Source organism: Lagopus muta, chromosome 7 (assembly GCF_023343835.1).
Source record: "Lagopus muta isolate bLagMut1 chromosome 7, bLagMut1 primary, whole genome shotgun sequence".
Lineage (NCBI taxonomy): Eukaryota > Metazoa > Chordata > Aves > Galliformes > Phasianidae > Lagopus > Lagopus muta.
In genome coordinates this window covers 33902647-33927809 of record NC_064439.1, presented here as the reverse complement: position 1 = coordinate 33927809, position 25163 = coordinate 33902647, and the positions used below count along the sequence as shown (strand labels likewise).

Here is a 25163-nt window from a genome sequence, read left to right as displayed (position 1 = left end):
AAACAACTCTGAGCAGGAATGACATTGCTGCAGAGGAAGGGAAAGAGCTGGAAGGCGACAACACAAACTGTCCCAGTAAGAATCCCCAGTGGGATAACACTGAGTGGAATTCGGTGATTCAGGGATTGTGTGTCCTACGTGGACCATCAGTGTCTTTTGGAAGATTTCAAGTATTTATACATCTCTGCATTATTATTTTTTCATAGATTCCTGTATCAAAGTATGAACTTTATTAAGATTTATTTTCTACTGCTATATCACTTGAATCATAATTACTGTGGAAAAGATGATGATGCTGTGAAACTTATTTTTTCTACTGAAATACCATTTTGATTTGAATGAAAACATCCTCATATTTTGTTTGATTTAGTAACATAAATATAATTTTGTACTTAAAGAACAGTGGGGAAGTATTTATCCTCAGGGACGTTAATTGATGTTTAGCTGGGTGGGGGGAGGGCGGCAGTTGCTGCTGCTGGTGAGCCCCTCCAGGGGACAGTGCAGGTGGGCAGCTTTTCTAAGCAGCCGTATTCTGAAACAGATTTGGTGGAGAAGTGCAGCGGAGTGCCTGCAGCTGGCACCAGCCAAGCAGCCTTGTATTTCCTAGCACTTTAACCTCAGTTTAGGAAAGAATGCAAAACTCTTTCTGATACAAAACACTGCATCCCCGAGGTCTCCTTCTGCAGAGGTCTGTCTGAAGAATCCTGTGGGTTTGTGCAATTGGTGTTTGCAGGCTCTGCTGCTTAGTGACCTCTGAAACGGAATTTGTTCCTTATGAAATTCTGTACTGTCTGCTTACTGTGTGGAAGAGCTACAGGGCCATCACTGATCTTTGAAATCACAGTATCGCAGAGTCTTCTGAGTTGGGAGAGACCATCCTCCAATACCCCCGGGTCCTTCTCAGCAGGGCTGTGCTCTAGCCTTACATCCCCCTGCTTGTACTGATAGAGTTGCTGATGCTTACTGCTAGCTTAGTTCTGCACTCTGCAAAAGACTAAATAATTATTTATTTATACTCATATATATTGTGCTTTGGCTTTTGTAATTTTTTTCCCTTCCTCATACCTCTTGTGAAGTCATCTTTATGAAGAGGTACAAAGCTGTGGTCCGTTACAGCCTATTAAGATACTCGTAGTATCCTGCTAGGCACATTAATGTACAACATACATTTATATATGAAAATAGTGTTTTAGACTTGTGTTGTATTGCATAAGCAAAAGAAAGAAGCTGCTGTGTGTATGGAAAAAAAACATTTTCTAACATAAAATAAATTGTTATTGCAAAAAAAAAAAAAAAAAGAATAGTAGCAGTCAAAAATAATAGAGGCAAGTATGATATGGGAAGCAGTGGAAGGTCCTGAGGTTTTCTGATGTTAAATTTACAAACCAAGTTTCCAACTTTCAGATCCAGTATTTCTGCCAAAATAACGAGGGAATGTTGTTTTCTTTTGGATGAATCCCAAAATATTTAAGGTTTGGGAACAGATAAGACATATCCATTTTTCTTGGTGCTAGAGGTCATGCTAGCAAATGTTCTTCGTGCTTCCTCTTGATTGAGTGCTTGTTTTCTGTGGTATTTTTTAAGGGTTGATGCATTGGTCGGGCTGATTTTGACATCTTTATTGGTGGCTTTGTTATGCAGGCCGTGTATGGAATCTGCCCATGGTGCGAAGCCAGGCAGCCTTGCCAATAGCAAAAGGAATCCCAGCTCTGGGTGTGGGAGGAGTTGGACAAAATGATGGCCAAGTGGTGGGAGCAGAGAGTAATGGGGAATGAGCAGAGATCTGTTAGAGCTGGGTGCTCTTCACTTAGCTGTGTTGGATACAAATGAGAATAAATGGGTTCCTTGGCTAATAGGAAGATGACAGTGAACTGTGCTTGGGATTCAGCCGTGAGAAATGCTGATGTGATTAAAGAGAGGGAAGCATTAATGGTGCTTTAAGGGGCATCGTTAGGCTCTCGCTTTGAACATATGGTCACCTGCATTCAAATAGAGACATGAGGAATGATGTAGATGAGCTGGTGGGATGGTGAAAGGACAGAGAGACTCGCATAGATTGCTGGATGCATTTATGCTGGAAATTTGATGAAGATTGCTATCTGCTAGGGGGATGAAGCTGTAACCTGTGCGTAGAAGTACGCTTTTGGAGATGGGGAGCCTGAGCTGGCTTTTCTTTCTCCACTTCAGGTTTATGAATTATTTGCCAAGGTAAAGGCAGCCCTGGGTTGTGACAGAGGCTTTTGAGGTGGTGGTTGTTCCCTTCCCTGAAGCAGCAGTTCTCCGTAGGTGGGGACAGGATGTTCAGTGGGTTGTGATGAAAGCCCAGGTGCTTGACTGGTATGTCTTATCTCCTGATACTACCAACTGCTTCAGGTCCTTTGCCTTGGTCGCAACAGTGTTGTTGAAGAGGAATAAGAGTATTTAGCTTCTTCCTGTAGCATGGGTTGTGATTTGTTTCCCACAATCATCTGCACATTTTTACCAAGCTGTTCTTCCATTTGTTCACACTCAGAGAGCCACAATAAAGCAGGATATTGAGAAACCTTCAAGGTGTAGCCAAAATGATTGTCAAGAGTCGTCCTGTACAGCGTTCTGGACTGACTGCCTATTAAAGAAAACCACATTTATCTAATTTGGTTCAGTCGTCATGAACCTCTTCTGTTTTAAAGAAGGCTTCTCTAAAGCCATTATTTCCTGTGCCTAACCTGAACAAACAGGGTGGAAGGAAATGAGGTAGTTTCCTCAGTGCTGGTTTCTCTGCAAACCTGCTTTTTCTTTTGAATTACAAATCTCAGTGATCGTTCCGATATTGCAAAGGTTTGTGTGAAAGACAATAGTATATGCTTGCATAGTAACTGCTTATATAAAAACTGTTGTTGTTAGTCTGTATGCTAGCAAATAATTTTGCTTTTTTAGCCACTTTCTGTAACAGACAATGTATCTACCAAAGTATATGATTGCATACATTTGGAAGATGGAAAATACATGCATTAAGCCATCAGTGCTACATTAAAATAATATGATGCCCAGGGCTTGATATAAGTGGTATATATTTTAATTATTATCTGAACATTTTAATACTATTTCATATATTTTATAGATAGCTTGCATTTAAAAACAGAAATCACCAATGTATTATATTGCAGTGAATAAAACCAGAAAGATTAAAAACCCAAATGTATATTTTGTCATTTTTCTTTTTCCCTTTTCTTGTCTGTTTGTATCAGGAGCTGCTGAAATGGGTTGTGGATTGAACAAACTAGAGAAGCATGATGAAAAACGGCCTGGTAACATCTATTCAACATTGAAGAGGCCCCAGGTAGAAACTAAGATAGATGTCAGTTATGAGTATCGATTCTTGGACTTCACGACACTGAATGATGGTAAGGACGCTGTACTTTCCTGTAGATTTTTTTTTTGCTATTCAAACTGGCAAGTTAACTGCTGGATAATGGGTTGAGAATAGTATGTCTGATAGTTAAGTTTTTAAGATGTCTTTTAGTTTAAGTCAGTGCCTTCTCTCCAGTCATGTTTGCATGCAGAAATCTTCCTGAGAATTTTCTGTGAATTTTTTGACCGTAAATTTATTTGTAGGTTCTCAGATTTTAGATTCTTCTTCCATGTTTTGTTGGTTGTTTTTTTTCCTTTGTTACTCTAAGGATGTATTTTCATCTTCTCAATTTGCGTCTTATCCAAGTTTCATATGGTAAAGTGATTCAAGTCTGGTATGTTACATATTTTATTGCTCTTTTTTTTCCTGCTCCCTGTGCTCTCTCAGGAGTATTTTGAGAGGTTGAAATTAGTGTTTTCAGTTTTGCAAACTTACCTTAAATAACTCTTACGTGGTTACGAACACCTGTATGTACACTCACATGGGTGGAAACAGAGTGACGAGGGGCACTGAAGATCTAGAACATGAAAGGCATAATGGTCCAGTCTCATGCCATTTTTACCTTTTTTTGAGATCTGAAGTAGTTTGCTTTAATTCATATGACAATCTGCAGATATTTCATTTCTTTCCTTGCTGATTGACATCAAGCATCTCTGCCAGTATTGCTCACACTATCGCCTGTGCCCTCTTTCACTTCAAAATTAGCCTGTTCTGCAAGCGATTACTCCTCACACCATTTGGAAATCTGAAGCTTGAGCAGAAGGCTGGGACCTGCTTCTTGCTATATATAAACCAACACAGTACCAAAATCTGTTACAGCCAGCTGGCTGGATGCCATGTAGAGCCTCTGTGCTTTGCCCTGCACTGTGCTGCTACTTCATGTTTTGCAAGTCAGGTCCAGGGAAGAGGTGATGGTAGGTCTGTCTGTGTGAGACAAAGAGTTGCTAGCACATTGTTTTGTGTGCCACCTCGCACTGTGCGGGTCAGCACGTTCAACCCAGGGTAGTGTTTGTTCTTTTCCAAAACTTGTTGCAAGTGGGCTTGTGACTGGGAAAGCTGGAGGTGTGGAGTAGGTGGTTGGACAGGAGTATGATTTTGTAGGCAGTGTGAGAACAGAAATTTGTTTTTGCAGGCTTTTCTTTGTGCCTGTCTCTCATTCTTTCTGATTCTTCCATTTGCTGTTACACTAACTGGAATGCACTGCTGTTACTGAGGGCACAAAGCAAATTGTAGAGGAATTAGTGTTTAATATATTTTTTCATATTTGTGTTTCAATTGTTTCTGCATTTATTCATTTTTATTTCAGAGTCTGAGCAGTCTGAGTTTCTGTTGTATGATAGTTTGACATTTTTTACCAAGATGGAATCAGTGAAAATTAATACTGGGGATTTTGTATGGGCTTTTCGGTGATGTTCATCACAACTGCGTGAATGCCTCACGAGGTTTCCTGTGCACATTCTCCTCACGAGGTGTGTGTCTGTGTCGTTGGGTGCTGAGGAACCAGCACATGCAGCAGCCATGTGTCTTCCCCCAGGCACAAAGCAAAGAATTAAACCCAGACTTTGTAAGTCCAGTTAAGTGGATAAGTTTGTTGTAAAGCACATCTGTAGGTTTTTCTCGCTCACCCTAGATTTTTAGGAGACGTGGTTTTAGAGAAACTGTGACTGGAAGTACTTCTATCAAATTCTGTGGCATTCTAGAGAGTATTTGCTTTTTGGCATGTTGTATCTCCATTGCCCTGGTCTCTGAAGATGCCAGCAGGTGGGCAGAAGAGGAGATAGAGCTGTGGTTCTTCACTGTTTCCTCAGTATCACCCATGGCTGTGTGCTCTGGGGATGGGCAGCGTGACAGCCCACAGCTGTGCAGCTTCCCCTGTTCATGGCAGCTGTACAAAGGCTCATGTCCTACTGCACAGGGTTAGAATGTTTTTCTCAGTAGTGAGAAAATGGCTGGTTCCTTTATATTTTTGCTCAGAAATAACCTAAGATAATGATGAATGTTTCACCTGTGCCTGCATGCATTCAGGTGTTTCTAAAAACAAATTGCTCTCAGCTGGGTAAAAAAAAAAAAAAAAAAATCTGGATTGTGAAGACTGTCTTCTGTGAATCCACCTTAGCTCTCTCAGTGCATATATGTCCTGACATCATCTTTTCCATAAGTTTTCTGCTTCGTTGGTTTTTAGAATAAGCCATGCTGAATTATGATTGGCTGTGTAATATTTTACTGCATCGTTGCTCTGAACCTTACTTAGCATAGTAGTGGATCTGGCTCTGAAGGGAGTTACTCATTTATCTGAGACTTTTATTTTTGCTGCTCTGATACATGTATCTCTTTCAATAATTTAATCTGAATGGGGAGAAGTTGTGATGATCTCCACTTTGCAAATGGAAGCTAATACACAGCTGAAGTTTTCCAAGTCATAGTGTGTCTTTGCATATTCTAAAAACAGCTCTCATTGACTCCAGACATAAGTGTGGATGCTGATCACAATTTGGAACTGCATGCATTCTCAAATCCAGTAACCAGAAAATCAGAGATCATTTCTAGAATTTTAGGTCTGTTTTAACTGCAATTCAGTAAGCGGTGAAGTGGATGTGAATTTTCTGTTCCTGTAAGTGAGGAGATGCTGCTCCTCTCTCACCTTCTGTAATCTCTGTGTACTCCTTTATGAATCTGGCAGAAGACTGTACAGATGTGTTTGGTTATCCTCTCTTAGATCAGTGTTCTACGAAAGGATCTGACAAATTCTGGAGTGTACAGCCAGGAAGAGATGGGACCTTTAAATCAGCTGGTACTGTCACATGCTCATTTAATTAGCATCACTCTGCTGAAAGCAGGGATAAAGTACCATCCTGCTGGTCATTTCTCTGCTGTTAGCCAGAAACTTTCTTGCTGTCTTTGGTTATGTGTTACCTTCTGACACACAGCTGAAGGAATTTGAGGAGGGATGCTCCTTTATAATACATCAGATGTTTTTATTCACTTCCAGACTCAAGCCTTGTACTCTGTAACAGATGTCCAATGGAAAATACTGTTTGATATCTCATTTAAGTACTGTATAAATAATACACGCATGCAAAATGAAGTTGGTTGCAAGTCTGAACTAAGATTGCAAGTCTGATGTCTCTCAGTGTTAAGGGACTGATATACTAAAAAGTAGAGTGTCCAGAGAAAGATTTCCCAAGTTTTTAAGGAAAGCAGGCTGTGAAGAACTCATCAGTCTCCACCATGTGCCACAATACTGATAATTTTTATGGTTCGTCAGAATAAAACCCTTAGATGTGACAAATTGCTTAATCAAGTGTGATTCTTTTAGGGTTTCCACCCAGTGCAAGTGAGTGCTGGAGGATCGAGGAGCACTTGGTGAAGGTGTCTTACAGCCGTGAGGAGGCTGTGCTGCTTTTCTCATGTTTGCTTTGCAGTGTCTGCTAACCAGTATTCCCTTTTCTGTTGTTCCCCGGGTCATGTTGAAGGACCTGCTGCCCTGATGGTGGCATGTCACTGCTGCGGGCAGGCCCTCCCAGAGGCTGTGTGCTTTGTTCACAACCTGCACTTCTTGGCTCTGTCCACAGGTTGAATGTTCTCAAGCTCCCCACTGGCCAGATCTTGCTTTAGAGTGGCTCAACTGGAGGCCTTCTCTCATGTGTTGAGATGATAGAAACGCTAGGCGACAATAACTGAATTTTATAACAACAAAGAATTTGATGGAAGTAGAAGATGGTAACATTTGGTTAATGTTCCAGTAAAACCTTTTGCCACAAAGCCAGAAGTGACAAATTAGTATCTGTGTGTGTATTCCACAGACTTTTACTGGAAAAAAATACAAAAAATTGTGTCACTCCTGTAATTCAAACAAACAACAGCAACAAAAATTTGTTTTTTTGCCTTTCTCTCTGTAAAAGAACAAGAAGTGACTAGTGATCATCTTATACCTTACATCTCCAAGGTGCCATGCATTTCTGTTTTACTGGAAGTAGGAGGTAAATGGTGCAGGGGGCAAATGCTAACAAATGGGATAACATTGATTGTTTGGTTTGTTATTCGATTCGAAACAGGAATGTTTAAATAATCTGTGCTCCTGCCCTGTTCTGACCTAACCTACCTAGTTTAGAGAAATTCATTTGGACTGACAGATGGTACAGAAACTGGCCTCTGCCTCTTCTTTGTCTTTTGTTTCCTTTCTCCTACCTCTTTTCAGTTATGATGACCTTCCGAGAGAAACGAGGAATCTGAGGCATTTATCTCTTCCCTTCTCCTCAGATTACTGTAGAGGTTTTTTCTTTGCTTGTCTGTTTTAACTGACCTGATTGGATCTTTTTTATTTTTTAGTTATTTATTTATTTGTTTTGCTTCAGGTTCCTATGGCAATTCATTGGCCTGATGAGTTATGGCAGTCTTTGGCTTTGAAGAAAGTTGGCATGAAACATACACAAGCCATACAATGAGAATGAAATGGGGATATAAATTTTGTTTTAAACGGGGAAAAGCTATACTCTGAACAAGCCATTTGTGCTATAAAACCCCTAAAATCCAGATGTTTTGACTGATGGAATGAGTAATAACAGTACTTCACATGTCCCAGAGAAGTTCTGAAGACATAATGTGAATACAAGGGCATATGGTTTTGATCCTTGTTGATAATTTATTTCTCAAGCGGGGGGGGGGGGGGGAAAAAATCAAAGTGACAATTATTGAAAAAAAATAAGGTTATTAGTTATATTTCAACATTTCCACTCTATTCTTTTTGCTTAAGGGTTGTTGCCCAAGGGCTGTATTGTCAAGCCAAAAAGTTATGACTTGAGGCATTTTTATACATATGTGTACATATTCTTATATGCATGCATATACTTATGCATATATATATAGTATTTATATATATGAATTTGAAAGTGTATCTAACTTTCCCATTCTGGCAAGCTTTTGGGTATTATATAGTAATGTTTAGGGACAGTTTTGCTACTAAAAAAAAAACTAAACCTGTTAGGGTCTTACTATGATTGGTATGGCTGGGCTTCTATTTGATTCATTTTTGTTTTTTCTCTAATAAAGGTGCATACAATGTGTTAGTGAACATTCGTAAAAAAACATAATTGTATTAGAATCAGAAGTTAAAGAGGCATTCAAGTGTGGGCGTACTCTTAATTTAACGTTACATTTTAGTTGTGTGTAGCTTGCATAGTTAAATTAATAATTAAAAAAAACTAAGGGGAAATATGTAATTATGTCTTAAAATGAGTCACACAGTGGAAGATGCAAATTGGGGATAGGGAAGGCATTTTTCCCACAGAATTTGTATGTTTTCCTACATTTGTATGCAGGCACTTCCATCTGTTATAGAACATAATGTTTGTTATTTACATCAGTGCTTACCATCTCTTCCTATTGGTAATTTTTATATTGAATTAAGTAGCTATTTGTGCCTTGTTTCTGCTTTCTGTTTCTCTTCACCATTCATTTGAGAGCAGGAGAAAAAAAAACAAAAAAACCTGATACCCTTCTTTGAGCAAGCAGCTCTGTCTCTGAAAAAAGACCCGCTGTTTGCAGGTGTTTGGATTTGATTTAAGACTAGTAAAAGCAATTGTTTCCCCATTGGCAAATTTATTTAATTTCCTGTTTTCAATTTTGTAAGCAAAGGAACATAAATGAAATTAGCATTCCAGTTTTGTATTTCCAGTTGCCTGGGTTGGTTACCGTCATTTTGTCCTCAGGAGTGATGAAATAAAATTAGCAAGGCAAAATGTTGCTAGGTTTTTAATATGATGTGATAGCTTGAACCAGACTGCACATAGATCGTGTACCACAGACGAAAACATTGTTTGAGAAATGAATCGCATGTTAAGAGCAGTAAGATGATGAGCAAAAAAGGCCAATGAACTACTTCTGTGTAGTTCAGATTCTGCTAGTGCTTCCCTTTCATTTCAGCTTGGTCCATGTGCAGGTTCCATTAAACTCAGATTGCATGTACTTGAAAATATGAACGTGATAAAAAGAATCAGCACAAGGACTTTGCTTGGACTGGTCTTCAGTGCCCTCCATTAATGCAAACTTGAAGAAATTATTTTTTTTGGCTTCTCTAAAAGTGTGCAGGTATTTTATTCCAAGTGAATTGCAGTCTGTAGCATGTAACCTTTTAGGATCTGCCACTGTAAGTTGCAGCAAAATGAAATGTTTGTGCTGGTAGCAGTTTATAAAACTTACTGGTATGTCTTGGGAAACTTGCAATTTGACATAAAGAGAGCATTCCATACGTTAGGAGTTTAATAAATGTAATAAATTACACCATAAATGGAATTGCTTACGGAATTGTTAGAAATAACTTGAACTTCTTTACTATTGTTTGCTTTTAACTGAAGATCCATACCTTAAGTAAAATACGTTAGATGTGTTCCAGTTTCTAAGTAAAGGTTTGCTTTCAGTAATTTATATTGAACTTTCAGCTTTATGGTAGACTGTATAGGATTACTGATGTACAGATACAGATATGTTATGTGTATGTAAAACATATGCACCTGTTTGTGTTGTGTACACATTTATCATGATGGGTAATACATATGGATATAATTGTGCAGTCTTACTAGGTTTTGCTTTATGACTGTACTTAATTCTGTTCTGCTCACAACACAACGTAGGAAGAGCTTTATCAAAAGGCATATAGAACACAGAATCATAGAGTCATTAATGTTGGAAAAGACCACTAAGATCATCTGGTCCAACTATCGGCCTGTCGCAACCATGCCCACTAAACCGTGTCACTGTTTGATGACTATGACAGAACAGGGAATAGATAGTGTTCAATCCAGCCCTCTAGCCTTGAAACCAGTCTTCTCATGGAATCTAGAGCAGGAAGCTGGTCAATATTATGGAATCACAGAAACATTTGAGTTTTACAGGAACACTTAGAGGTCATCTAGTCCAACCTCCCTGCAGTGAACAGGGACATCAACAGCCAGATCGGGTGCTTAGAGCCCCATCCAGTCTGATGTTGAATGTTTCCAGGGGCAGGACATTGACCACCACTCTGGGCAGCCTGTTCCAGTGCAACACCACCCTCGCTGCAAAAATTGTCTTCCTTATATCCAGTCTACATCTCTCCTCCTTTAGTTTGAGAACATTTCCCCTTGTCGTATCACAGGAGACTCTGCTGAAGACTGTCCCCTTCTTGTAGCCCCTCTTTAGATACTGAAAGGCTGATCCCATGTTCCCCTGAGCCTTCTCTTCTCCAGGCTGAACAGCGCCAGCTCTCTCAGCCTGCCCTTGAGGGGGATGTGTTCCATCCCTTAGGTCATTTCTGTGGGACTCCAACAGGTCCATGTCTCTCCTGTGCTGTGGACTCCCTATCTGGACACAGTTTTCCAGGTGGGGCCTCACCAGTGGAGAGCAGAGGGGCAGGATCACCTCCTTTGCCTTGCTGGCCGCTCAACCTCACTATTGATGTAATTGATGAAGATGTTAAAGGGCGCTGGTCCCAGTACTGACTTCTGAGGCACACCACTTGTCACTCATATCCATTTGGATGTTGAGCCATTGACCACTACTCTCTGGGTGCAATCTTGTAACCAGTTCCTCATCCATTGAACAGTCTACTTGTCAAATCTGTACATTTCCAATCTGGAGAGAAGGAAGTTATGGGGGACCATGTCAAAGGCCTTACTGAAGTCCAGATAAATGATGCCAGTGACTTTTTGCTTATGAATTAATTGTGTGAGCCCCTATTTTCAGTAGCTACGTACCCGCAAAAAATCTGTACCTTTCACCTAGTTTTGAATAGAAAAAAAAGTTGTGGGTATGGCTTTGTCTTTCGAAGTCTCAGCTGAACTGGGGTACTGCTATTTTGTATAAAAATATGTGAGCTGGGAAGTTAGATACAATATAGTAATTGCATTAGAAATCTCAGATATGTTGAAGAATGTGCATATTATGTATTTTGGACCAGTACTTTCAGATTGTGATTAGAAAAAAGAAGATTTACTTTAGATGCGTCCATAGAATCTCATCCCATCACCTTACCGCTCCACCAAGCTATGGAGTGGTCATTTTCTCCACTTTGATTCTGTACATCCGGCTGGGCAGTTGGTGTGGGCAAATGCAGAATGGGAGGGAGGGAAGGAATATCTGCAAGATGTTTTCTCTTCATGTGTGTTCCACTGTGGAGAAAATATGGGTGCTGAACTAGCCGTGTTTGTGTTAACTTTCCTAGTCTTTATCCATTCTTAGATGTGAAAATGGGTAGCTACAGTACTCCATTCTTACAGTGCAGTTGTTGATTGTATCTACTCTGCTAGCTGGATGTAATTACTGAATTCTTACAATAGATACATACCATACGTCATACGTAAATGAATGTTAATTGTAATTTACTCACATAATGGAAAAATAGTTGCGGATCTATTTAAAAAGAGCTCTGAACTTCCAAAAAGCTTTTCCATCCTAGCAGCAGCTATGGAATTGCACATGATTGTTCTGAGTGGCCTTGTCTTTTCTTTTGCCTCTGGCTTTGCACGTTTTTCCAGTCTTCATGTGTTTTTCATCTCCTGATGCTGCTCAAGAGCCAAGGAGCCAGATTTGGCAGTCTTCAAGGCTGGTAGACAGGCGTTTCTGTACAAGTGATGAAATTCTTTAAGTCAGGCCTAATCCTTTTTTTCCCAGAAACAAAACTTCCCCTGTGTTTAACTAGAACAGGAGATCACATAATGACTTGTAACTTTAAATAGTAAATGTCTCATGGCTTTACTATGGGAGAGAAGTGATTAGGCATGATCTCTGTAGTAACTTGTTTAGTCTCTCTATGACTTGGTTACTGCAAATTCCTTGATGTCAGCAAGATATAACATGATATACAAAATCTGTGTAATATTTTAATTTTAATAGAGTTCTTTGTGATTTACTTTGTAAATAAGTGTTGCTGTTTTTCTAAAAACTCACGTGGATGAAAGATTTGGAATTGTTTACCCTGAGTGAAGGATACCTCTTTGAGAGAAAACAAGAATTGCTGCTGTCAGCTATTCTTTACCTTTCTTAATTGTACTGAAAAGAAAATGCTGAGCAGATGTATTTTGATTGTGAGGGATTGTTTTTGTTTGCATTCATTTTTCCAATCTTCCTATCTGAAGAGTAAAGAATCTCTGTTGTCACAGAGACTGTGGACGTTCAGCTATTTCACATTGGCTGTTTCTTGGTGTGTCTGCATGGCTCAGCACTGGTCAGTATCTGACTGAGTATATCTTAATATAGCTGTGGTGCAAAAGGAGTTTTCTGCCAGACTGGGGCAGTTGCTTCTTAAAATGCTTAATGGCATTTTGAGGATTTTTCTTTGGACAAGAGATGGTTTGCTCCTGTAAATGGAACATCCCACTGCATGTGCCTTAAAGCAAGTATCTGACAAATGTCCGCAAGGCCCTTCTTCTGAGACAGGTGCCCTTTTGTCCCACCTCTTCTTCATGCAAATGACAACACCTTGTCATTGTCTCTGCCAGTGATGCTTGTAAAGAGATTTCACATGCAGAAGCCAGTTTAATTTTATTTCTTACTTCTATTCTGCGTTCATTTCTGTTCCTGCTTTTTCACGCGTGCTACCAGACGTTTTTTCCCACTGGCCAAAGATGGAGTTGATAATGGAACAGTGGGCATCCTCCTGCAGCTTTGTCAGCATGCACCAGATGAGCTGACGCTATCCTTTACGTCTGTTGACTCAGAAGGAAGATATGGGTTGTTCTTTACTTTCTTGAGGCTTTCATTCTTGTGTGTGCTTTGCCCTTGATCCACTGGAGGGCATGGGTATGGGACAAAAGGTTGCACTGATAAGGCTAGTTGTTGGTTCTCTGTGCTGAGTCTGGTTTATTGGCATGAACTTGCTGTTGTTCAAAGCTGCAGTCATGACTTTGCCACTCTGGATGGAACGTTTAGAGTCCAAACCTGCTGCCAAAGGTATGGCTGTCACTATGTAGTCTCATGATTATAGTACCTATTGATCTATGGCTAACTGGTTTGAGGAGGGAGGCACATCTGTAGTGGGTAAAGTCAAGATCAAGCTTTCCGTGCCATTTTCCACATTCTCTCTTTGCATGGATGCACAGCAGAGCTGAGTGTCTGGAGGAGACTGACTCACTGTTTAAAAATGCCTTTGACTGCTATCTCAGTGGCCCTCAGGAAACCTCACAGTTTAGTGATTGGGAATGAGGGAAAAGCATAGCTGAAAAGTATCTGCAGTACACTATGCAGGAGAAAGAATGAGTGAGGTAGCATATGCTTTTGCCTTGCTCTTCTGAAAAATGACGAGAACAGATGAAGGGAAGAGTGAAAAAATCTGTCCTATTTCCCTGACTTGGAGAAGAGACACAATTAAGGGTGTGGGAAGCAGAGCAAGCAGATCAAGTCCTGCAGAATAAGAGAGCAGTGCTCCCCTATTCTCAGTAGCATGTCTCCCTCCCTGGAAGAGTCTGTCCATTCCCTGCTACCCTTTGCAGACTGTCAGTCCTCTTAGACTTCTGGCTGTTCAGAGCAGGGCCATGTCCTGTCATCTGACTGGCAGACTGCCTGCACTCAGCTCACGTTATCTCATGTACCTGCTCCAGAACATCTTTATAGCCAGAATCCTTCAATTGTAGAAACTGCCTCTGTCCTCTTTCTCAGGAAAATACAGCAACCAAAAACTGTATCAGCCTTGTGATGGTCTTCTACTTCCCCAGCCCGGGCTCCCTGCCATAGTTTTCCTTTTGCTGCACCATAGAATGTGCAGGAGTTTGGGAAGTCTGTAGCCTTAGGCTCCTCCACTGAAAGAGGTGAGTGGAAGGTACACCTGCGCAGCTACAAGAATGTATCAGCCAAAGAGTTTGAGCAAAACCACCAGCTGACAGTAATGTTGGAGAAGGGGAGCAGGGCTCAAAAGTTATAATTAATACTATAATTAATAAGTGCTATAATTATAATTAATAATCAAAGGAGGGAGAGTGGGATCTGGGGCTTCTGGACAAAGACGAGAAGAAGAATGATGAGGTGTTGCCAAAGCCTACAACAAGAACTTTCTTAAGTGGGCTGGCATGTTCAGAAGATTAGCTGGAGTGAATACCCATCAGCAGAGCCCAATTTAGGCATGATGGGATAACATCGTACATTGTGCTGCATGCTGAAATGGGGAGTAAAAGCAAGTCAGTACCCAACATCCTTCCATGAACATGGGCCTCACAGCAGCATTAATCTCTGTCAGGAAGTTTAAGAGGACTTTACATGACGGTTAGTCCTCTTGTGCCTAGAGGCATTCATCACGTGTGCAGCTCCAGATAATGTCACTGAGTTAGCTCATCCCTGAGAAACTTTGGCTTCCCTTGGTACAGGCTGACAAGTTGTGTTGTTTCCTTAATGCCCTGTGTGGGACTGGCTGGATCTTCTGAGTGACAAGTGTCATTCTGAAGAAAGGACAGCAGGAGGAAAGGTTGTGTTGTAAAATGGAGGGTGGTGAAAAAGGTGCCAAGGTGTTCAGGAAGGGGGGGGAGGAGGGGGCATCTAGGGGAAGTAGAGCAGATAAAATATAGAAAGAATATTAAAAGACAGGTGAAGTTGAACAGATGAACTGCAAAACCTTGAGGGTGATGGGTGATGGTAAAAATGGAGGGACAGATATCATTTGATTAAGTAACAAGAGAGGATGTGATGTTGCATGGGTTTTCACTTTTGAGAGTCTTCTGTTGCTGGAGGTATGCTTCATGTTGAGTTAATACAAGTGAAACCCAGAGTGCAGCTGTCATCTTGCTGTTGATCCTGCATGAATAAGACCCATAGAATTGTATGCATGCACACGGTCTTGTACTGAAGAAGGCAACTTGTGTTTCTGGGTTCAGACCCCTTTTGGATCTTTCACAGTAACTTGTTTTGTTCTTAAATCTGAAAATGTAATGAAAAACAACTTGTGAGTGTATTAGACTTGTTTTATTACTGAACAGTGAAAGGTTACTTTAAAACCTAAAAATGGCATCAATTTTAGGGAAGTTCAGCATTCGATTTGTATTCTGTCTGTAGGATAACCTGAAAACATTTAATGGTTTAAATCTGTTGCCTTGGTTGTGCATGGAAGTGGCAGAATTTCTCATCTTCTTTGTCGAGTTCTGTAAATAGGTAGAATTGTTGCTTTAGCAACAAGCGTAATTGTGACTACAATTTAAATTAAGGTTATGAATATTGCACTCAGCAAAATAATGTAGCTTGCAGACTTGAATAATTGCGTTTCAAGTGTTAATTGTACTCGAAGCTAGTCTTCTTAGGCATTTCCATGGATTTTGTGTGAATGCCTGACCCGCATTTTCTTTACCTTGACTTTGTATAGAGAAAATATCCATGGTAATTATTATCTGCATAAGACCATCATTTCTCTTTTGCTTCTCAGTGCCTACATGTATGTGTATTATGTAGCCTAATAAGTATTCCGTCTGTATAATATGCAAATGTACTGCCAAGTAAACATCTCATCTGGGCCTGCCATAACGCACCTTTTTCCATTAGTTAACATTAGTTCCATTAGTAAACATCAGTTTATTGTTGAGTGAGTTCCAGGTACATGCAACCTTTGTTTACCAGTTCATGGTCAGTCTGTAGCAGTGTCAGATCTATCCAATGTAATATCTTGGTGAAGTCCTGTTTGAAAATTGCTGTCTTACACTCTTAATATTACAAAGCTGATAAAGATTGATTCAGCCTCCAGATTGCATTCATAGAATCACAGAATTGTAGGGTTTGGAATGGACCTCAAGAGATTGTCGAGTCCAACTCCTCTGCATTTTTCTGTTTAAGTGATGAGGCAGTCTGGAAAATTTTCCATTGTTTGTGTGGAGGACACAAATGTACTGGCATTTACTGAGCACTGTGCTAGTCTTGTTTTTACTTCTCAAACAAGCTTCTCTGGTAATAGCTGAGGTATGGCAAAACCCTAGCATGTGTTACATTTTTTTGCCGTGTAGAATGAGCATTAACACAAGTCTTAGTGATTTAGTTTTGTCTTACTGTTGTGATACAAAATGGGGATATCCTGCACTTGAGAAGAGTCCAGGTATCATAATTACTGCATAAAATTGCAACTTACTTCCTGTGACATAAGTGTATGCCCAGTAAACTCTTGGCTAATGTCTACAGTCACGCTTTTGCAAATGACTTGGTATTTGTGACACTCTGTACTGTGATAAACTTAAGATCAGCAGCAATGTATTGGGGGTTTCCCAGGTGCAAGATGGCATGCAGGAGTTTTCAGCTGAGTCCACTGCTTACTCAGTCAATATATCTAACTGACATGGCTCTTAGTGGTGAATGGTAACCCTGGCATTGTAGTAAGGTCTTGTACAAAACCTGCAAGTTTAAGGCTTCCCAGCCACCAATTGTTTTCTTTTTCTTTCCTTCTGTTTTTTTTTTTTTTCTTTTTTTTTCCCAAAGCCTGCTTATTCGTATAAATGGAGCATTGTATAGTTAAAATTGTAAAGGACTCTCAGCTTCCTTCCTTTCCTTCTCCCTGCCCCTTCCCCCCAAATAATCATGCTCTCAACTTGAGACTTGCACTGATTAGCTGCAGACTTGCTGAAAAACAGTCCTTTTCAAGAAGAGGAGAATCTCATTAAGCCTTTGCTGTGAGCTGTGGCTCTTGATCAATGCTCTAAAGACAGGCTTGACAGTCATCAGATGAGTTAAGAACTGCAAAAATATTACCTATCTCAGTAATATTACCTGTCTCAGTCATCAGTTGAAAGAGTTCATCTCTTTCTGAGAATACAGAAGCTTCCGCATGCTACATGGTACATAAAATATTAAAGACGTCAAGGATGTGAGAAGTCCTAAAGATGCCATATGTTTCCAAATGAATTGATAAAAGGCCTTAAATCTAAAAGAGAATGTGATATGAGGTTTACAAATGAATAGATGGAATTTTGATAAAGTTAGAGATAAGCCAAGACATGGTTACTGGGGAAATATAAATAAACATCAGTCTTGTGCTGTAGTTCCTTGGTTGCTAAGCCCTTTATTGGTGTTCTTTTATTTGAACATTTTTTTCCTAAACTTCTTAATTATAACTGATAGAAGAATTGACAAATAGTGCTAAATTGCATGGGTTAATTCACTGGCAATTATTGCACAGATTATTAGTAAGCCAAAGGGAAAAAAAAAAGCATCTACTTTTATCTGAATTCACAGAACAAAAGAACGAAAAGAGTGACAGAATAAATGTTCTTTTGTTTTGTTATTGTCTCGTAGAGTTTGGAACTGTGTCAGAATTGTGGGGGATTTTTTTGTTTTGTTTTGTTTTTTTTGTTTATGTTGTTTATTTACCGAGGGACGCTCAGTTCCGATGGAGCATCTGCCTTTCTCTGCAGTCCTTCTTCTACCCAGTTCTTCCAGCTGGGTTGAATGCCTTGATGAAGCCTTTCAAATGATCAAATAGATAAAATTGTACGTATTCTGTGGGATTATTTTCATTGTTCTGCACCATGTGTTCACTCTTGAATAAAGAGAAGGAATGAAATACTTTGTAATTCTGAGACTTTGTTGTCAAGCTGCATTTTTGCACTTCTTGTGGGCTTTGTTGTTTGTTTGTTTTTTTGTTACGGTAAATTCTGGGGAAAGATTGGTCCGCTCCTCAGCAGATATTTCCACAGAACCCTTCCAGAACTACTGTTGGAAACTCAGACCACCTCTTTGCATTTTTTTAAAATCAGTCTTAGTCATTATTTAAGGATCCTAGCCGTGTGAGGAGACCATTTTTACCAGTGGCATTTTGTTATTAAGAAAGTAACAGGTCTGGCTCTTCTTGACCTGACAGGTTCTAGAAGTGACTGATTCTCTATTTTGCAGAATACGCCTTGTAATGCATGGAGGCAACAGCACCTTGTGCATCAGCTGGCACACAATTAGAAGTTAGACCCCCTTGAGGCCACTTATGACCTCTCCTTGGGTTAGGAACAGTGAGAAAACGGTATTGGCCGTGGCATGGAGACACTGCGCTCTGCACAGTCACAGCAGTGTTCCTGAGGTGCTGTCTGTGCTAGCAGTGGCAAGCAAGAACAATAGCGAGCAGTTCTGGTTTTCTGTGTTGGCAAATAAATATGGATTTTCATCTACTATCGTGCCACTCTTGGAATATATTTTATCTTCCTTACATCAGGAACTGAAGATTTGACCTGTTTATTAACTTCTGTATTTATTATTGTATGAGTGAGATTTGTGAAACTATTTCTTTTGGTGTCACTGACCACCTGAAAGGGAACCTGTCCAGGGTGCAAAGAAAGGTTTAGATCTCTAGGTTGTCTTCATAAGGCCTTATAATTGCCATCTCTCTACCACCAAAGAATCCTGTCTGTGTTGGATAGGGCATCTTTTACATCGCCATTGCATGCACTTACTACTTTGAGGTTAGGCTGTAGTAACTTCATTAACTCATTCTTTGGTGGCTTTGAAGTTAAAGCAAGTGCTTTAAATGTGCTTTTACTGAAATAAAGATAAAAACGCTTTCTCATAAGCACTGGGGGAAATGCTTTGATATTTTTCAAAAGAATTGCAACAATTATCTTATTGCAAGATAAAAAATAAATTACTATAATCCTACTTTAGTTGTTCCATTCCAGTGATAGTTGATTTTGTGTCCATTTTCCCATGACCCATATTAAACAATAGATTCACATGCTATCAGTATCACTGTGTGGGAATTCTTCACATAAAACAGAAACAGGCCACATTTTTCTGAAGCAAGGGAGTAGGAGTTCAGATTCTAGAGAGTGACAGGAAAATTTGCTCTAAGCAAAAAAAGCAAGGCATTTTTGCCAAGAAAAACTTTTTCCTGTAGTAAATCCATCACCCATGCCCTAGCAGACTTGCTTAAAAAAACAAAATAGTACTTTTGGGAAGTGCTTTGTTAACTTTTAACAGCCTTTTCCACTACTCTTTGGCTTTCTCTCAAGCCTTCTTGCCAAGTTGAAGTGATGTGGTGTGTTTGGCAGTGACATGCTTCGTTTAGGTGCCAGTGGTGAGCTATTGCTTGCAAGTCGTTTGCATTACTCTGTGAAAGCCTTATCACTTCTAAATACACTGCTGGTTCTAGGCAGTGTCCCATAGTGCTTTCTGCAAGATTTTGCTTTCAGGTCCTTACTTTTGAAGGATTTTATTATTATTGTTATTTTTAATTCAAAGGGTTTGGAGGTGGTAGTGTGGTTGGTTTTTCTGCTTTGTTTCTGAATGTTTTTCCTAGGTCAGTTTAAAACCAGCTTGCTAGGACTTTTAAGAGACAATTCTGTTACTTCCAGCTCCCAACTGGTACAGGACAGAAACCTTCATTAGACAAAAAAAGGTGAGGAGCACTCAGCCCCATCCATTCACCTCAGCAACAGCTCGCTTGCCAGGGATCCAGTGCTTGTGGCTTCATATCCACAACAGTGCTGCCTCCTCTCCAGCTCAGAGAATCTGTGCTGAATGCTTGGCAAAGAAGGTATATTTGAGGCTACAGCAGTAGAGGAGTTGGAGAACAGAAGACTCACCAGTGGGAATCGCTTTTCATTCGTTGTGCTTCTCTTTGGGAATGGCTTATGTAGGAATTCGTATAATAGCACTGATTTGGGGAGCAAAAACTTGTTTCAACAAAAAGTGTTATTTTCTGAATTGATTTTCATCTGATGTATAACCAGCTGTGTGTACTGGTGGAGCTGGTCACTCCCATTACGCACGGCCTCTAAAACAGGTTGTCTTTGGTGCAGGTGTAACCCTCCCGATCCTATTTCTAAAGGACATGATCGTCTAACACGTTGCAAAATCATTAATCCACTCGTTTCTTTTAGCTTTATATCTTCTGGAATTAGTTTGTGTGGTTTTTCTGAGGATCACAGATGAGGTAACGTGCCTCTTCCCCATGCCAAGTTAATCAGGAGCTCATGGGGAGGTTGCTTTGTGTGAATCACTGCCATCCTTCAATTCTGTACGTTCCCGCTCAAATCTTTGCATATAAAGTGTGCTTTAGCAGAGAGCATTTGTAAACAGCGAGGATTGGATCATAGGATCTTCCTCTTGAGACCTGCTCTCCTGCAGGTACCTGGACAGCTTAAGATCCTATGGGATTGGTCCTGTTGGTGCTGCTTAGAGACCGAGGTGTCCATATGCAGCTACATGTTGGTCTTGGGAGCAGCTGCTGTGATGGTGATATGAGATCTACAGTGAAATTTAAATCCTGCTCAGCTGCAGAAGCAGCCTCTTACCATGAAGTTCTGTTGTTCCTAACAGAAGTATTAACATTTTCACCGATGGGAGAATATTCCCAACTTCAGTAGAGTTAAATGAAAAAAATAGGAGTGTGGGGATGGAATGCTGAGAGGAATGGTAAATATTTTCTGGAGAATGTTTTGCATTGGAGTTCCCAAACATGTGTAACAATTGGAAAGGAAGACAGACCTAAATTACTTTTTATTCATTTTTAAAACCTGAGGGTTTTCCTGGGAAACTCTATGGGTTATGTGTCAGGATGGGGTTAGATAGGGCCATTTTTTTTCTGTTTATAGTCTTAACATCTCTTGTGTTTTTTGAGTAGAGGTGCCCACAGAAGTGTTTATCTTAACATCATTAAGGGATGGTATTTAAAAGAGAAATCCAAACACTTGGGATCTTCTTTTTCCTTGCTTTTAGTTTCTATGTCTCACCTATCCTGTTTGTATTGCATTTCATCATGTTGCAGTTTCTTACCCAACATAACCAAATCTGGGGCAAAAATCTAATAGAATCGCAGAATCACAAGGTTGGAAACGACCTGCAAGATCATCCAGTCCAACCACCCTCCCATTCCTATCAGTGCCACAAGCTACTATATACTATTGAGAATATACCTTCAAGTACCACGGCTTTCTTAGTTAAACAATGCATGTCGCATGCTTTAGCTGCTGTGACATTGATTTAGTTTTGCCAGGAAAGCTGAAAACAGTTTTAACTGACTTCTGTGGAAAAACTACAAGATTACCAAAATGAAGAGATTTGATTTAAAGAAGCACCAAAGGAGCCCTGAAAAGTTAAACTTGATGTTCTGTTCCAAACGAAAAAGTACATAAATAGGAAATGTCATCTCTTTATCTAAAAAAAATCAAATATTCTAAGCCAAGAAAAAGATAAAAAGATCAAAGTCACTACTATACTTTACTTATGCTAATTTAAAGTATTAAGTGCTTAGTATGTACTGTTGCTTTTGAAGCAAAAGAATGTTATTAGTTGATGCAAGCAAGAATTGAGAGCATCTGAAACAGGTTAATATATGGTCTTTAGTCACAGGATTGGAAAAAATCCATTTCAAGCTTTTAAAAAAATCAAACAAACTTGGCACACAGCGTCATTCTGAATACGGTTTTACAGGATAGACTGAAAATAGCTGTTACAACAGAAGGGGAAAAAGCATGTGAAGCACTGGAGATTTAATGTGAAAAGGAACCGAAATCACCAGGTTACTTTTGAATAAAGCCTTCAAGCGTTTTGAAGCTATCTATACTTTTTTGTGTATATGCAGTGAAGTGCTATGTATGAAATACATATAGCCATGACCTGCCAGCAGGATTTTGGTTTCCCTGGAGACTATCAGTTCTCTGTTGCACAGGTTGGCTTGGTGGGTGAGAGCTATCTTGATAAATCCAAACCATTCTCCCCAAGGTTACTGGTATGTCATTGCATTCGGACCTCTGTGCTGAAGGTTGAATTTATAAGTGCAGATGTCTCAGTGTCCTCTGTAATGTCCGGTTATTCAACATGTACCTGAAATTTGCAGTAATTATCTTGTGAATTGGGGAAAAACCTCCTTTATGTGACACTTCAATGGCAGTTTTCTCTTATTGTCTATGTTAAAATCTCTGATTTTAATTATAATTTTCAATGTGTTGTGCAAAATGTACATCAAATCATAGTGCACATATTCAGTGTCAATTACTGCTGTTGACTTCTTTCTCCACCCTCTTCTCCAAATGTTTTGAAATCCTCTTGTCATTTTTCAGCTTGAAAACTAGACTTCAATCAGATTTATAGTTACTAATTATCTAGTGAATATGGAAAAAATTCCTAATATAATGCATGCAGCCTACTTTGTTCATCTGTGCTTGATTAAGAAAAACCCCAATAATTTCAAGTCTGCTCTCAGTTGGTTTGGATGGAAATATGTAGATTGATGTAATAACCTTTCTGCTTTTTAACTCCTTGAAGAGTCAGCACGTGCAGGGTTTTATTGACAGCAGGATATTTCCAGCAAACTGGAAAGCTTTGAAACGCTAATTCTACTTTTTTTTGTCTAGCGAGATGTAGGTAATTTAGAATTTACTAAGGCATGCCTTTTGTACTATTCCGAGGATATTATTTGTGCTTTTTGCAGCTCCTTTGCTATGGTTCGTGTTTGCTGATTTTAAAATTTGCAGAGTTGGGTGTTAATTCTGTTATATCCTGTTAAATCTGTAATGAAAATTCGCCAGAAATGTGGAAAGAACATCAAAGTGAAACATAAAATAGAGGAGAATGGGAAAAGATGGGAGTTACGCCAGGAAAGGAGAAATAGATGGAAAGAGAAATATAGCAGGGAGGGAATTGGAAGTTTTGTAGGCTGCAATGAATCTGTGAAGCTCCCTGGTGTTCATTGCTGTTGCTGCTGAAAGAAAAATAGTAAGCAAGTCAGCTAGAGAAGGCTCAAACAAAAAAAGATGTATCTTTTAAGATCTCAAGTGTTACGCTGCCACTGGCTGTGGGATGTCAGAAGATCTCAAGGAAGTTTTTTAACCACTACATGGTGTTTGGGTGGCTCTTCCTTCACTACGTTTTAAAACGTTTGATTCCTGACTGCTTGCTGTGAGAGCATATAACTTGCTGCACCACTGTGTGAGTGGTGGGAAGTCCTATTTTATGTTTTAAGCTGTTAAAAGGAACAGTGGGTGTTCGGTGTTGGACTTGGGCAGCTGAAGTATTGCCATCAGTAGATAAGCTTGGTGTCTGAAGACTTCAGTGCAGGAACCAGCACTTCTTGGAAATAGAGATGTGAATAAATGTTCTGGCACTTACTGTAGTTCAGAATTAACCCTTTGTATTTCAGTGTAATGTTTGCCTTTGGAAGCTTATATGGATGTGTGATTAAAATGTTATAACTTTGAATGCTTTCTCCATTTGGTTAGATGTAACTGGCATTTTCTTGGATTTGTGAAAGGTAAATTATCTGTTTCTGCTGTCTCTGTGTTTGCTCTGTATCACTTTAGAAAGCAGAACCAGTTCCTTCCCTTTTGCAGAACAGGATGGAGGGACAAATAGCTAACATTTACTTGAAAGAGTTCAAGAGAGGATAGAATTTGGTTATTTTTTCTGTATACAATCTAAATGAGTAGTACCTCCCCTTCTTACATTTTGTATGTTGCATGGTTGTTAAACCTTGCACCTGGGTAGTGGTCTTTGTTTTGCCCATTTTGCATAAGTCTGCCCACAGGTTAATACATGTAAGTGGTGAGTCATTTAAGAAGTGCCTGCTGATTTATTTAGGTAACTAGATTCTGTTTCGTGGGTGGTTTTTCACACTGTGTGGTGGATGTGATAGCCTGGGCATGGTGGTTTTTTTTTTTTAAACACCAAAAATAAAACTATTCCATGTATAATCCCATCATGTGCATCAGATGTAGCCAGTTCTTAAGATAGTTATGCTTTCAGGATACAGAAATGGAGCTTTGATTGGACGAAAGATAACCCGAAGATGCTATGAGATTAGACAACAGAACTGCTGAGAGGAAGTCGTCTCATCTCATTCCATCTTTGAGCTGTTTCAGTACCTTCTTGCTTTGACTAATGCATGTACCTAAAGGAGAGGATGTCCGTGTATGTCTGTGTGTGTGCTTACACATATAGTCACATACATATGTATGTATCCATGCACTTGCATGCCTACATAAAGGTATTTGTATACATACCTTCACAGGGTGTATACGCAGTTTCAGTCTTTCTCCTTTTTCTTCTCTCTCCCTTCTTGAGATACAGTGCATGTGCCTTTCAATATTTTTAAGTTCCATTATTACATTTTCGCTAAAAGTAAACAGCAGGAGCTTATTGAATGGTCCTCCTTCATTTAAATTCCTGATTTCTCTGGCATATTCACTGTTACTTTCTTTGGTGAGGACATTTATTGTATTTGCCTTGAAAATTGAAAGAATGTCATTTAGCAAACCAAAGAGCAATCTGAAATATTAACAGCTAGTGCCTTACATCTCTTGACAGCCTGAATGAGAATACATTGAGACTGTTTCATGCTTCTTCAAAGTTTAGGAGCCTCTGTACTCCTCACGGGAGCTCTATTAGAAAAGAAAAAAGATGATAATACAGCATGTAGTATTTTCACTACATAAGGCGGAGCTTTTAACTCATTAAATTCTAGCATGAGCATGTTTCAGTTAATCAAAGCCGTGTAACTCTGTAAGAAGCATCGTATATTCCTTCTATGTCAGTTGTACTGCTTGAGGCTTTTAGTCTGATAAGCTTTAGCCTAGAAATAATTATTTGGAACTCTTTGCAAAACTCACTAGAAATCTGCTTACCGCTCTGTGTTATTTGAGTTTTATTATTAGTGGTTTTGCTTTCACTTTCATTGGGAGTACTTTGACTCTTTGGTACATCTTTGTTCTTAAGAAACTACTTTCAAGGATTCAAGGAGGAAAGAATTGTTAGGGTTCAATGAGAGTAACACAACTGCATTGTGTCCCATGCAATTTGTGCAGTGTCAAAGAAAGCTCCTTAGTGTTTTTAACACGGAATTAGATATCTTTGTATTTTT

At 39.5% G+C, this 25163-nt stretch overlaps 1 protein-coding gene across 2 annotated transcripts in view; it reads left to right on the top strand.

The window, feature by feature from the left end:
- Nucleotides 1–25163, top strand: part of RFTN1 (raftlin, lipid raft linker 1) — a 95680-nt gene that overhangs the window by 6834 nt on the left and 63683 nt on the right. For both annotated transcript variants that reach the window (XM_048950356.1, XM_048950357.1), the window contains exon 2: nucleotides 3228–3383. In XM_048950356.1, the coding sequence (XP_048806313.1) occupies nucleotides 3239–3383 (145 nt within the window). In that variant the 5' untranslated portion in view covers nucleotides 3228–3238. The remainder of the gene's footprint in view (nucleotides 1–3227; nucleotides 3384–25163) is intronic.